General features: G+C 38.4%; 1 protein-coding gene across 2 annotated transcripts in view; it reads left to right on the top strand.

Moving 5' to 3' along the window:
- LOC126260198 (uncharacterized) overlaps positions 1-14,062 on the top strand; it is a 134,144-nt gene extending 120,082 nt beyond the window's left edge. For both annotated transcript variants that reach the window (XM_049957482.1, XM_049957480.1), the window contains one exon: positions 13,554-14,062. In XM_049957482.1, the coding sequence (XP_049813439.1) occupies positions 13,554-13,873 (320 nt within the window). In that variant the 3' untranslated portion in view covers positions 13,874-14,062. The remainder of the gene's footprint in view (positions 1-13,553) is intronic.
- Positions 14,063-15,759: the final 1,697 nt, after the last annotated feature.

Raw genomic sequence — 15,759 nt, 5'->3', positions numbered from 1 at the left:
TTGTGTTAGTCAGCTTTCTGTACACTCTGTGACCTACAGTGTTATCAGATCTTCTGTGTACCAAAACATCTAGGTACGGGAGACCGTCCTCACTCTCAACCTCCAAGGTAAATTTGATTTTGGGATGAATTCCATTTAAGAAATTGTGGAACGCATGAAGTTTTTCTTCGCTGTGTGGCCATATAACAAATGTATCGTCCACATAGCGGAGCCAGCAAGAAGGCTTCAAAGGAGCACTATTTAACGCCTGCTCCAACTGGCGAAATGAGTGAACCCATAGCAAGGGCGTCAGCCTGTTCATAGGATTCACCACCGTATTTAAAATAGGTCGAATGAAGACTTAATTCAATTAAGTCGCAGTCATCTGGAGCAACATTCTCCCTTATGATCTCCATTGTATCTGATACTAAATAAACGATGTCACATCGAAGCTAACAACAATGTCACCTGCAGATATCTTCGGTGTGCGTGTAATTTCTAAAAAAAATGTTTCGAATTTTTTATAAAAGTATTTGTGTTACCAACTAGATGTCTCAGATTGTCAGATAAATGACGTGATAAAATATAAGTCAGCGAGTTAACCCCACTGACGACGGGCCTCAAAGGAACCGATTCTTTATGTATTTTGGGTAGTCCACACATTCTGGGTGAGATAGTTATTCGTGGTTTTAGATTCTTTGTAATAGAGCTTTCCAGTCTGGAGCTTTATATCAGTTTTTCACTTTCCGAACGATTCTGTTCGTCGGGTCGCTTTTTAACTTGCGATACACAGGATCAGCTAGTAGTTGTTCCATCTTCCTGTGATAATCCACAGCGTCCAAAACAACAGTAGCATTCCCCTTATCCGATTTTGTTTCTCATGAGTTCAATAAGAGATTTCCCTTCCTGCGTCGATAAGTTGCTTTTCGGAGGTTCCGATTTCCGTAGAACTCTCGACACATCTTGTCTTACTTCTTCGGCCTGCACCTTCGGAAGACGAAACAAGGACGTTTCGACGGCACTTACGATTTCTTCAACAGGTATTCTCTTCGCTGTAATTGCGAAATTCAGACCAGAACTGAAACAGCTGCTTCGTCGAGTACTTCTGACGAGAGATGCACCACTACTCGTTTCGGGTCCACAGTAGCGTCTTCCTTCTGAATTTTAACCGCTAGCTTCTCGAACTTCTCTCCCCAGGACTGGGATAAAGTGGACAGAATAACGTTTGATCATTCAACAATGTTTTCGGATGTTGGTGAATCTCTCGTCAGAAGTACTCGACAAAGCAGCTGTTTAGTCTGGGCGCGCTCTTTTAACACAGATCATTGTAATCCTTACCCCTATCTCCCTTTGAAGTAAAGCCTTCGCATTCATCATCTTTCTGACGCTGCCAGTGGCTATTTATCTTTCTCTCCCACTATCTCAGACTGATTTACAGTATGTCCCACTGCCATCGTCTCCTCCCTTACGTACACTGTCTCCTTTTGTCTTTCTTTCCTGCTGTTACTTTCTCCACAATACATCAGCTGTTCAAAAAGTGTGGAAAGTCCGACTTATTTTTTCCATTATATCCACGTGTTTAAAAATTCGGTCCAAACTGCGTCTTCCGCTATACCTACATGTTAAAGTTCGCCGGTCTGAGAGGGTCCACATCCTTCAAGCCTATGTATGCTCTCCACTCATCTGTTTTATCATTTCAGCTGTCTTCTCTCTCTTTTCCTCCCACTGATTCTACCTCCATCTGCCTCTCTTTCTCTGTCTCTCACTAACCAGCGTCACTTTCTTTTCCCCTCCATCGTTGTGTTCTCTCTCTTTCTGTTCCGTTGGCAATGTCTCCTCTCTCTTCCACCGTCACTGTCGCTCTGCTACCTCTTTCAACACCAGAGTTTGCAAATGTGTTCGCATGCCATAATTGTTTGTTAGGAAGGCGATATGAGGATCGAGCCTACTGGTTCCCCACTTCAGTGTCATAAAGAGGGACATATCGGCCTTTTTTGTGCTCTGATAGAACATTTTTCACACAGGTACCGCCTTTTCCGTGTTACAGCAGGTTGCAGTGCGTTATAAAACGAATTTTGTAAGTCAGTACAGTTTTTGTTGGTTAATTTGGCGGCAGGGGACCAAACAGCGAGGTCGTCAGCCTCATCGGATTAGGGGAAGGAAGGAGAAGGAATTCGGTCGTGCCGTTTCAAAGGAACCATTCTGTCATTTCCCTGAAGTGATGTAAGGATATCACGGAAAACATAAATGAGGACGGCGGACGCGGGTTTGAATCGTCATCCTCCCGAATGAGAGTGCAGCATGCTAACCGCTGCGCCACATCTCTCGGTAGTAAAGTTCTGAGAGTTTTCAGAATGACAGTTTCACTCTGCAGCGGAGTGTACGCTTATATGAAACTTCCTGGCAGATTAAAACTGTGTGCCGGACCGAGACTCGAACTGCCAGGAAGTTTCATATCAGAGCACACGCCGCTGCAGAGTGAAACTCTCATTCTGGAAACATCCCCCAGGCTGTGGCTAAGCCATGTCTCCGCAGTATCCTTTCTTTCAAGAGTGCTAGTTGAGCAAGGTTCGCACGAGAGCTTCTGTAAAATTTGTAACGTAGGAGACGAGGTTCTAACATTCTGCGTGGTGTCTGTTTGTTCTAAGTCGTGTCTCCCTACCACTTTCGCGCAACGACGCTCTGAGTGTGTTTTTTAGGGAATTGACTAGTTTGAGCCTGGGACCTGTTGCTGGTAAGGAGACGCCAGATCACACATGACATATGGAGTTCAGAAGAGTTCAGTGAGACTAGCGATGATATAATCAAATACTTAATGATTTCAGCGTCAGCTCCACAGCACTACCTGTAAAAGAATCTTAATACCAACTAAATTTAGTGGAAGGGGTTCAAGGCTTTCCTATTTTTAGTTAGCTGGTAAAATTACGTCGAAAAAGCAATTAAATTTACCACTCGAAATTTTATTCTACTCACAAAACATTGTTTATAAATTGCAGTATTGATAAAAGGAAATATTTTAATACAAGATGTTAATAACCAACTGCGTTCAACAAAATGTGAACGAATATTCCCTGAATGGGTTTCCAAGTTCTACAATGGATCGAAGGCTGACCTATGCCATATCACATCTATAATCTAGATCTAAGTTAAGTTTCATAAAAGAGAAAACTATCAAAATGGTCTACAGTGACCCTCAATTATCTTTAATTACTTATCTAACTTGTCATAAATTACAGTGGCTGATGTGGCTTCTCAATAATTATATAACAGAAAAATCATCACGTTTCTGATTTTAACTTACGTAGCAAATGTGAATACCATGAGCTTTAATTGACGATCGACACTAGTATTACTCAAAAAGGGGATGTAATAGATGAGACTTCTGTAGTTATGAGTGAAGCCTTATGCGCTCAAAAATGCGGCACTGCCTTCGTTCATTACCTTGTCGGTGTTTAGGCAGCGTCAGGGGGCGGCGGGTGGTACAGCTCCGCTCACCTCGCCGTCTCGGAAGCAACTCTTTTCTAACTTCTCCTTACTACAATTTACCGAAGTTGGTTTAAAAAAAGCTATCTGGCTATGTTTTCAACTGACCAATCAGGGTCTCAATGTTAACCTTAAGCTCAGCCTACAAAATTCTGTATATCCAATGAGAAACGTTATACTTTTCGTGGTGGGACAATGGTTTTAATGTTTGCAACGTAACAGAGACCCGAAAAAGTCTCACACTAAAACTTGCAGCTGGTGTGGCCCTTTTAGTGTTATCTTAACATCTATACTGTTCTTCTGGAGGGCTCTATCTATTAACATGGGCTGGGGTTGGTTTTGGCGGTCAGCTAGCGACATGGGTGTCCGTCCCTTATCGTAGGGCCTCCTAGCCTGCACGATTCTGCTCTCGGCTTCCGTTCTCGCTTCTCCCCCGGAACTGCGTCTGTTTCACTGTGGGAAGGTATGACATGCATTTAGGCGTTCTTGTGTTAGTCTGTGGTATAAGGTGTTGGATTTGCCTGACACCTTACATATCACCACCCTTCAAACTTAATTTTTGCACTGAAGTTAGGCACTGATTGAATCGTTGTCTAAGTCAGTCAAAAATTATTCCTTTACCTAAATTTTGTAGCCTACTGTTCAGCCATGTTATTCTAGTTCTATGTTAGTTTGTATTACTAATTTATATTTTTATATTCTTCCACATTATTCTCAAAAATATATTGTCAAGAATATTTTTATGCTATTATCATCATCAATTTTTAATTATATTCTTTCTTTATTTAAGTGTGAAGTTTGTTTTTTAAGAAGTTTGTTATCGAAAGTGAGGAGTCTTTCACATCGATCTATTCCTAACACATTTTCTAAATATCATGTACAAGTAAAATGTTTTTGTTTCTAGACACTCATTTCAACATTGTTACCTTAACAAATAAGAATTATTTCCAAGAATTGCTTTGACAAAGAAATATACATACACAAGTATTGATATGTTATCTTAACAAATGGTACAAATGTTAGAAAAAAGGCAAACATCCAACAAGATAATTTTTTATTCTTTGTTTTTATAAGGTGAAAATAAGTAAAATATAGTTATTCTTTTATTTTTATGAAGAGAAAATTAGTGGCATATAGTTTTAGTGTTTATTATGCCTTACTTTTGTTCTTTATATACTGTCCATTTCAGAACTAATGACTTATTTTTATCGATAGTCTATTTTTTACTTAAGTCCATAGTCAATGACTGTTATTTTGTAGTTTATTAGCTGTCTGGTGTGCTTAACTTATTTAGTTTTTCACATGTTTCTTTTGCACAATTCCTACATCACATAATTTGATTTCACACATTCACACAATCCTATGAGTGTTTAAGCATGAGGTTGGCGAATGTTTTTGCACGAAGGTGATGGACTTGAGCGAGATGGATGTGGGCAAGTATTTGATGTACAGCTTCATTCGTCGTTCCTTGTTGGCTTTGCAATGGTGTGTTGCTGTTGTGGAGGTCCCATAATGGAATGGTGCTGTGAGTGCAGACTTTCGTGGTTTACTGGCTTTGTATGCATGAAAGTCAGCGTTATGTGTCGCTGAAAGCGGTAGTTTTTCGTTGTGATACTTTACAGGCGACTAGATTACAATAGGACAGGGATTTGGGAAGGTATGTCGTCTATTCTTCACCCATCTTCTTTCTTGGTCTCAATCTTGTGAATCTTCAACTTCTGTTCTTCCTGCTTTTTATTTGCTTCTTACTTGATTCTTGGTTCTTCTCTGGGCAGGATATAGGAATATTTATTGATAACTAGTAGCTTTGAAGTTCTCCTCTTAGTAACAGTTTGATAAATTGTTTGGATGTGTCATTTCTACTTTGTGCAAGTTTTCTTCAGTTTCGTGCATCAGTGTGCTGTTTAATAGCAGTAGTGTGAGTTTTACACATATTTTTTGCCAGTGGTGGCTTCTCGTCGGGCCGTTTTTATGCTCGCTCCGCTGAGTCGGGGCGTCCCGGGACCCTCCTGGCCTTCCATGTGTCTCTGCAGGGTTCCGCTTAGCAGCAGATTTACTTCCCACTTCGGATACAAGGGCCCTCTGTTGGTCTCACTGTCCTTTCCCTTTGCTCGACGCTTCTGCCTTGTAGGAATCATGTCTTGCTAATTACGTCCTTTTCTTTCTTGATACTTCTTGCGTTGCAACTTGTGGGTCGTTGCATCTGGTCCTTGCTGGAGTTTTTACAATAATTCTTACGAAAAGTTTTACTTATATTCATCTAACATATGTGTAGTACCTACATTGTTTTATGCCTTTTTAAAAAGCTTTACAAATTTTGGCACAATTTCCATGTTACAGTTCTAAGATATTTTGAGTCTTAACTTCTACAAGAATCCTCAAATTCGTTTTTTATTTTTGTGTAGCGTCGTGGTGTATAGCATTTTAGTATTTCATGCTGTTAGACTATCTATACTTTATCCCTTCACCTTAATCTATGCTACTATTGGTGTTATTTTTGTTTTTATTGAAACTACTTTCTTTTTCCCACCTTCCTCTCTCTTCATTCTTCTTTCTCCTGACGATCTTATCTGCAACATACTTGAAATATTGTGCTAATTATTTACTTGAACTTCTTGAAATTTTTCGTTAATTTCTTTATGGACTTCTAACATGAGTTGAGGAGATTCCCTGTTTTGTGCATAACATTCTAATTCTTCATCCTCTTTATCTCACGTCATTCTTAATTATTTGTTTATAACTAGTATTTCTTCTAATTTTAGCTTTTGCTCCAAGAGAAGTGTGACATTCCCGAATGTTACACTACCTTTCCCCATATCTATTATCGCTCATCTCTCATTTAAAAATCTGCACCTATAATCACATGTACAGTTAGTTTAGGTATAATTACGAAGTTGGCTTCGATCTTTTGACCTTGGCACGAAAGAGTTAAACTTGTTTGTCTCGTAACTTCCGCAGCATTGTTTCTAATACTTTACACTTACGTGTTTTCAGAACTGGCAATTCCTCATTGACATTACACTGCATGAATAAATTTTCTGAGATCGCGGTCAGTTCACTTCCGCTATCAATTACAATATTGACTGGGATATGCTTTACTATGGCCTTCACAATTGGTTGAATTTGAAAGGGTTGGTTCTGTTCTTCTTCTTCTTGCATCAATGAATCCTCCACTGAATCATACATGAGTCTTTTCAGGAATTTCCCTTGTGAATTCGAACTTTCTGTAGGATAAGCTTTGACTGCTACTTCTCTCTCTTTTATTTCCTCTTCTCTATTTCTTCCTTCATTTACACTTTCTTCAACATCCTCTACTTTTTCCTCATCTTCGTCTATCTTCTCCTTCTTCGTCGCTACTTCCACATAATCGCATTTAAATGCTCTAATAATCGCTTCATAACTTCCTTCATTATATACGTTGGGTTGTGTGCCCACTAGTAACTTACTTTCAACTTCTGTCGACTGCACATTATCCTCATTGAATTCGCTTTCCCTGGTTTCCATCTCAAATAGCTCTGCAATACTCATTACTTCGTCCTTTCCTCCTACATTCGTTGTGCATGCCTCTGGTAATTCACCTTCCTCCTCAGTATTCTCCCAATTAATTTCGTCCCAACACGATATTGTTATTTTCCTGTCTTCGATTTCATCTGGTCCCTGCGGTTTTGTTTCTTCCTTCTTCTCTTCTCGTGATAAGGTATTTACTTCTCTGTTCAAGGTGCTGCAATTGTCCTGGGTCGGTGTGTCATTCTCTTTGGCATGGGCGCTTAGAAGTCAATTCGAACGTTTTTCGGGGTTTGGTGGTCTTACCTCCACCTCTTATATCTGTATTCTCTTTTCTTGATCCACTTGTTGATATTGGTTTCTTTGTTGATAATTTGTCGGTCTATCGGTTCTCCAATACCCGTTCCGGTTGTCATTGTTCACTGTGTAATAGTTGTTGCCGTTCCTGGGTAAATTATAGTTATTGCTGTATTCTCTTCTAAATCCATAACTGTTTTTTTGTTGAAATCTGTTGTCGTTTCTTGGTGCGAAGTTATCACGTGGTTCGTAATTATTGTTTCTTCGTACTGTGTCTTGTGGATTCCACTGCTTTTTGCTTTCGTTTTCATGTGCGCTTCGTCTTTTTCTTGCGACATCTTCCGAAAATATAAACTCTAGTTCCCTTAGAATTCCTTTAAATGCTTCAACGTCATTGCCTCCGCGACCTACTAATGATTGCTGGTATTTCAATGGTAACTTCATCACGCATAATTTAATCAACTCTCAGTCACTGTATGGTACATCTAAGCATTGATTTTTCTTTGCCATTACTTCGAAAAATTTCATGGGACTCTTCTCTCCTGAATTTTCAAAATATGGGTTCTGTAATAATTTGTACTTCGCTTTGTTCTGTGCTTCACTGGACCAATATCGTGAGAGAAACTTCTCTCTGAAATCTTCGTACGATCGGCATATCGCTGCAACATTCTGTATGGTTTCTGCGACTGTTCCTGACATGTGTGCACATATAAAGTCTAATTTGTGTGCTAGCGTCCAGTGTTCTGGTAATCCTAGTCGAAATTGATGAATAAAAGTTCGTGGATGTAATGAGTTTCCTTCTCGAAAGTGCTGAAATTTTCTGACTGTGACGAAATGATCATTGTCGTACTTCGTCATAGTTCCAAATGAAATTCGCGATTCTTCGCCACTTTTGTTTCTTATCATTTCTCCCGTCGTTCTTTCCAGTTGTGGTAGATCCATTGGATATTGTCCACTGTAACTTTCGCCTACCCTTGAGTAGTATCGTTGGAGTGGTACGCAATAATTTTCTTCCATCTGTTGTGAACGTGTAGCTGAATGCACTGCACTGTACTCTTTGCGACCTGGCTTTGCATTGTCACGTATTGGTTCAGTATCTTGTCTGGCTAACCTTGCCGATTCATTGCACGATCCAGACTGTCTTGAAACATACATTTGTGGTTCTGCATGTGTTTGTGGTGCCGTTTGTTCATCAAGAATTTCGAAACGTGTTTGTTGCTGTGCAGGCTGTCTGATTGGTGGGTCCTATTGCGTTTTCTTCCGACGTCCTACGCTCTGTACTTTCGCCCAAGTGTTGGTTTGCAACCGATTGCATTGAACTGTGCGGTGACATGTTTCTGCTCGAATTCCTTGTACTCTGTGGTGAGGGAGACCTGATTACTTGTACTATGGGTTCTACGTATTCAAGACGCAAGTTAGAATGCTCATCGACTGTCTCTCTACTTTCCTGCTCCTCCGTCGTATGCTGGCCTACGTTTTCTATGCCTTGGCGTACATTATCCTCGTTATGGTGCGTTATCTGTCCTATTTCTCGCGATACTGCATCGTCTGTTGTACTGTCCTCTATTCTCTGTCCATCTTCATGCTGGGTCTCTACCTCAATTCGGTCAATGTCTCGATCTGCCATTGCTAATCTTTCGGAATCCCTTATTTTCTGTTTTAAAAGCAATTCACGCGTCAACATGCGCTCATACGATCTCACACGTTTCATAAACTTTTTGCTCACACGACTTGACACTTATTACACCCAAGACTGACAATCCATTCACTTACTTGTTGGGTCAGCACCAACTTGTCAACGATGTATCCGTCACCTGTGTGCTTGCATTGGAGAGAAAACTTAATTCTAACAATATTCAAATTCATATCTTAACTATGCTATTGTCTCAGCTAGAATGTCTCACTTTCTATTGAATACTTTCTTACTATCTATCGCTGCAGCTACTGTTTTCAACTATTTAGGCCTTTCAAAAAGAATTTTATTACGAAAATTTCTTAACAGAATATTTTTCTGACCTACTTGGGCATGTGGTTGACCTTCAATCATGGTATTTTACCATCCTGGCAGGGTCGCCATTCTCTAACATTCTGCGAGGTGTCTGTTTGTTCTAAGTCGTGTCTCCCTACCACTTTCGCGCAACGACGCTCTGAGTGTGTTTTTTAGGGAATTGACTAGTTTGAACCTGGGACCTGTTACCGGCAAGGAGACGCCAGACCACATATGACATGTAGAGTTCAGAAGAGTTCAGTGAGACTAGCGATGATATAATCAAATACTTAATAATTTCAGCGTCAGCTCCACTTCACTCCCTGTAAAAGAATCTTAATACTAACTAAATTTAGTGGGAGGGGTTCAAGGCTTTCCTATTTTTAGTTAGCTGGTAAAATAACGTCGAAAAAGCAGTTAAGTTTACCACTGGAAATTTTATTCTACTCACAAAACGTTGTTTATAAATTGCAGTATTGATAAAAGGAAATATTTTAATACAAGATGATAAAAACCAACTGTGTTCAACAAAAATGTGAACGAATATTCCCTGAATGGATTTCCAAGTTCTACAATGGATCGAAGGCTGACCTATGCCATGCCAGATCCATAATCTAGATTTAAGTTAAGTTTCATAAAAGAGAAAACTATCAAAATGGTATACAGTGACCCTCAATTATCTTTAATTACTTATCTAACTTGTCATAAATTACAGTGGCTGATGTGGCTTCTCAATAATTATATAACAGAAAAATCATCAAGTTTCAGATTTTAACTTACGTAGCAAATGTGAATACAATGAGCTTAAATTGACGATCGACACTAGTATTACTCAAAAAGGGGATGCAACAGATGAGACTTCTGCAGTTCTGAGTGAAGCCTTATGGCGGCACCTCGTGCGTTCATCACCTTGTCGGTGTTTAGGCAGCGTCATGGGGCGGCGGGTGGCACAGCTCCACGCACCTCGCCTTCTCGGAAGCAACTCTCTCCTAACTTCTCCTTACTACAATTTACCGAAGTTGGTTTAAAAAAAGCTATCTGGCTGTGTTTTCAACTGACCAATCAGGGTCTCAATGTTAACCTTAAGCTCCGCCTACAAAATTCTGTCTATCCAATGAGAAACGTTATACTTTTCGTGGTGGGGCAATGTTTTTAATGTTTGCAACGTAACAGAGACACGAAAAAGTCTCACACTAAAACTTGCAGCTGCTGTGGCCCTTGTAGTGTTATCGTAAGATCTATACTGTTCTTCTGGAGGGCTCTATCTATTAACATGGGCTGGGGGTGGTTTTGGCGGTCGGCTAGCGACGTGGGTATCCGTCCCTTATCGTAGGGCCTCCTAGCCCACACGATTCTGCCCTCGGCTTCTGTTCTCGTTTCTCCCCCAGAACTGCGTCTGTTTCACTGTGGGAAGGTATGACATGCATTTAGGCGTTCTTGTGTTAGTCTGTGGTATTCCATTTGCTCACTCATTGATTGTATTACTTTGGTTAGTTTAATGTCAGGATTTATTTGGAGCTATGTGACATACTGTCGGATTTGCTATCATGTCAGGGATGCATGGAAGGTGTTGGATTTGCCTGACACCTTACAAGGTACTGGCAGAAGTGAAGCTGTGTGGAGGGGGCGTGAGCTGTGCTTGGGTAGCGCAGTTCGTAGTGCACTTGCCCGTGAAAGGCAAGGCCCCGACTTCGAGTCTCCGTGCGGCACACATTTTTAATCTGCCAGGAAGTTTCAAGTTTCTGATAGTTTGTTTATATACTTCGAAATTTTTATGTACTTTGACATGTATGAACTAAGAATATGCACGTATGCATTCACTTTATGTTTTTTTTTCTGGATACCTTGGTCATCGACAGCAATTCATCGAAAACGTTCACCTTGTGATTCGAATCTCAAAAGACTAGAAATGTTTTTACAAATATTTTACTGAATTTGCAACCTTTAAAGCTTCACATGATTTTGGCGCTCATTTTAACTGCTTTTCAGGCGTATTAACACCCTCTTTAGCCCATTTTTTGTCTCTGCAGTACCACTTTGGGCGTATTTTCATAGGTGTGAACGGCCTGTTATACAGACAGAGCTCATCATAAAGTTTTATTGCTTAAAAATGCTGACTAAAATTATAGTTTGGTAACCTCAGAACCCTTGAAAGACCATAGAACCTTTGCCATGTGTTCAATAGGTTACTTAAAACTACATTTGCGCCGCAGACTGCTCATTACGTGAGTATTTTACGCGTATGAGTACAGTAAATTTGTATCTACGGATCTCAATAACGTATAATTAAATCGAAAAAGTTTTCAATATTCCCGAGAATATTATCTTAAGAACATTCGGTAAAAATTTCGACGATGCCGCTATGGATGTGGTCATCCCAACAATTTCTACTTTTGGCGCCCAAAAATTATGGTTTTTTTCGGTGTACCTTTATAATGCATACAGATTTTCGAAACGAGAAAATGGCATTTCTAGACGAATGACTACAGAATCGCCAGTCAACCACGGTGCAAAAATGATAAAAACCTGTTTTTGCGCTTTCCTGCATAAATGCGGTAACTTTGAACCTATGGATCTCAGTAACGAATAACGATGTCAAAACATTTACGAAGTTCCCCAGGAAAACAATCTTAAGACATGTGATAAAAATTTTGACTGTCTGCCGTGAACAGAAATTTTGGAAGTGACCATCCCAAGAATTAGTTCTTTTGTACTCAAAAATCATGGTGTTCTGGGGTTTCCTCTTGAAGTGACCATGAAAAAATGGTTCTTTTGTAAGCCTCATAAGGTCCACCCTATACTACACCTAATTCGAAAGAACCATTCAATTTGTCTGGGCTGGATATTCATAATATGTAGAACAATACAGAACGATGAATTTGATTCGAAGTGAGAAACATGAAATCAACACAGTTCAGAAAAACAAGAAAGCCTTGAGTCCTCATAATGGTAAAAGACGTTCTCAAAAAGAAATAGTCATTACCATATGAACACTATGCAGTCTGAGACTGCTGAAGCACTCATTTTTCACATTGTAAAAAAGTAGAATACAAATTTGTGTATATTAATTTAAACACTTCTGTAAAAGCTCAACAACATTAGCAGTACTAACATGTTTAAAAAGATTAATGAGTTAGAAGTAAATGCTTTATGTAATATTACTGGTTATGAATATTTACCTACCATACAAGGAGAAAAATATGTTTGGAACTTGATAATGAATTTAAAATTAGTTTACTTCATAAACAATTAAAAATAATTAGTAACAGGATCTTCAGTTTTTTGAAGGAGGTAATTTTAAAATGAGATATAAAGAAATGAGGAAACTTAAAAATAATGATAAAGATTTCATCATTTGGAACTTACTCATGAAATTTTTTAAAAATTTTAATACCATCCTATTAAATTTTATAAAAAATAAATGGACAACACAAAGGAGTTAATCATTAAATGGACAAGGTGTGTAGTCACCATGTGGATAAAATATATTGAAGAACAATATAGGTATCAGACAGATGGTTATCATAATCTAAAGAATGTGATAAATACCAAAAAATAAAAGTTGAATCTGAATATAATACAAATGTAAACAAGCCTTGTCGCAAAAAAAAAATTTAGAAACAACTGTTCATAAAAATCTTCTGGCTGCTCAAGAAGAAATAATTTAATTTTAGGTAACTAATTCTTTCCCTTATTTCTTTAAATTTCACTTTTATTTCCTTACATTCACCTTTTTTTTAAAAAAAGAAGATAATGTTTATAATAAATGAGCATAATAAAAATATTCATTCATCTTATTTCTATGTATTTTATAATAAAATAAACGTTTTTTAATGAGAAATTGAGCTAGGATCTGCTAGTTTCTTCTACTATAGTCTCAAAACTGTGAAGTACGTCGGAATTCCTAGTGATCTCGAATACGTGGCATACATTTTAATGTTTATTCTAGCGACACTGACAGGAAAATTAACTAGTTAGATCTATGGAACTATGTTAGGTGGTCGACTTTAATCTGTATTGCCATTCTGGATGGTAAGGTTCCATGTGAACAGAAATATCTATATTTATTTGGCAGCATTTAGGACTAAAAAGCACATCATTTCTCGTCTCGAATATTTTTGGATAAAATACTCTGGACAAAGCTGAGGCTTTATGTTCATGAATTCGCAGATATGTTCGAGGCTGTATCTCATGCCAAAGTGTGCTCCACACCCATTTAGGTGAAAATTTACATTAGTTTGTGTAATGTCTCTTCATGATAGTCAAGATAAACGTGAGTGTCATGTTTTATTTATTATTTCAGGTGTATCCCTGAACTTGAAGGAAAATACAGAAAACGAACAAGACATCAAGCCTGGTAGGTCCCAAGAGTCGGGACAAAAAGTGAAAAACAAGAAGGAGAAGCGCTGCAAGGATACAAAGGATTGCAGCAGTTTGCCCTCGAAAAACGATGAATTTCCTAAGCGTCCATACAAACTTCAAAATTCCTCTGAGGAGCAAATTTCAGGACCTTGTCAACATACTCTAGGCACAAGCACTGACTCACTTCCTAGTCGTGCAAGTTTTGGGCACACCGAAAGAATATCTATCGCTACAACTGTATGCAGTTGTATCCAGCCATGAAATAAACGCTCTTCTGGAACATGATCTTTCAGAAGTTGCTGAATGAGATCATACCGAAAATCTTCTAGTGTGAAGAAAAACGAAATCTATGAAGAAATACATCATGATTTATGCTTTCATTTTCTTCTGTTTCATCATTGAAGGCGAGTTGGGTGAACTTTACTAAATAATTAGCTTGTATTTTTTAAATTATTTGATGATATTTATTCGTTTTTATTTAATAAATAAATGAAGGAAATAGTTATCAGTCATAACATTTTGGTTATTAATGATTCACAGAAACATTATATGTAAATGTAAAAGCTTATGTGACCGAAATCATGCATGTAGTAACCAAATAAAATTTATGTTATCACCTGCACCCTTCCAATATCTACTACAATTAACTATATTTGATCTGTTGACTTTTCAAAAGAAATTTTAATAACAGTTTGCCTTCGTTTACAATGTATATAATACAAAACAATATTCCTACCTTACTATTTATATTAGATTAAAAATGTGCTGGGTATTTATTCAAAATACTACATATAAGAATGTTTAACATGCAAATATTATGTGCTCAAATATTATACCACATATTATATGTCTGAATAATACTGCATCTTAGTTTTTTATCAGTTTAATCTTATTTCTGTTATTCTGCTACCACAGGATCAATTTAGGTTTTCAGCTACAATAATGCAAGTTTTTCGTATAATTATGTCGTAAATAATAAGATAGTTTGTGTTCCAGTTTTTAAGCTGAGATGTGACGACTGGTAATGATAGTAAGACAGCCTAGAACTGAATACAACAAAAATGGGCACAATGATTCGGGTGTAGGTTGAAAGGAGCAAAGAACAGGCAAAGCGCATGTAATAACTGCCTCCAAATTTAGACACATTGCCGTTCTCTTAAACTCAGATTTGTTTCACTATTATGAAAGACATAAATGTGAACTACACAAATATAGTTACTGCGCCCAAGTCTTCCACTGTAAATTCCAATCTTGATTTCTGCTGAAGGTGGCACGTAAGTTCACAGTGAGAGGACCAACAAATGCAACTGCATTCCCATCTGTACACTCTGATAATGGTTGGTACATAGTGTATCAATATCAGGATCACTTTTCTCTGTCACCCATCCACCCCTTCCCCGATTCCCCTCCCCTTCTTGACCACTATTTTCCTTCTTGATGAGCGAGAATGAAGATTGCCTCTACCAATCTCTAAACGTCAGAATTTCCTCTTTGTGGCAGTCCCGGAAATGTAAATAGGTGGAAATAGTATGTTTCTTGACTCTTGTGTGCAGCATACGAGCTAAATGCAAATATCTGATATTACGCTTAAAGTCGTAGAAACGTAAATATGCGTATATAAATAGTTCTTTTTGGGCATGTCCTTTATGTATTTCTAGTTAATACGCCTGTCTTCAGAGTGTGTGTTCATTGTACTCAAAATTAGAGCTATTTTTTAAAGTAAATATTTATTCTTGTTATTACTATACTTACAGGACTAAAAAGTTTTGTATCATCCATACTGTGCTTTTAAAATCCAATGTTTTCACTCGGTCTGCATGCCGTTTATTTCGGTAATTGGCTCGTAAGTGGTGATCTTTACGAAACTGAGAGGGAGCCTCTAATTACGAGGACGTGCTAAAAAGTGATGCATGCGAAGTTTTTATCCTCTTTTCAATATCGACTGAAATATTAGCCTTCATGTCATGCATGTTACTCGGTTGACTTTCATGCATCGGGAACGCAAGCTGCAACCCTTCGCCGCTAGAAGATTCTGAATTGTACAGTGTAACAGGGCGGTGTGAAACGTAACTACGTCGCCACGTGAAATACAGCATGTTATAATAGAGTTGCTAACTGCAGAAAGCTTCGTCCCGCCTAGGAGCACC

Source organism: Schistocerca nitens, chromosome 5 (assembly GCF_023898315.1).
Source record: "Schistocerca nitens isolate TAMUIC-IGC-003100 chromosome 5, iqSchNite1.1, whole genome shotgun sequence".
NCBI lineage: Eukaryota > Metazoa > Arthropoda > Insecta > Orthoptera > Acrididae > Schistocerca > Schistocerca nitens.
The sequence above is the reverse complement of the archived record's forward strand: the minus strand, read 5'-3'. Positions and strand labels throughout refer to the sequence as shown.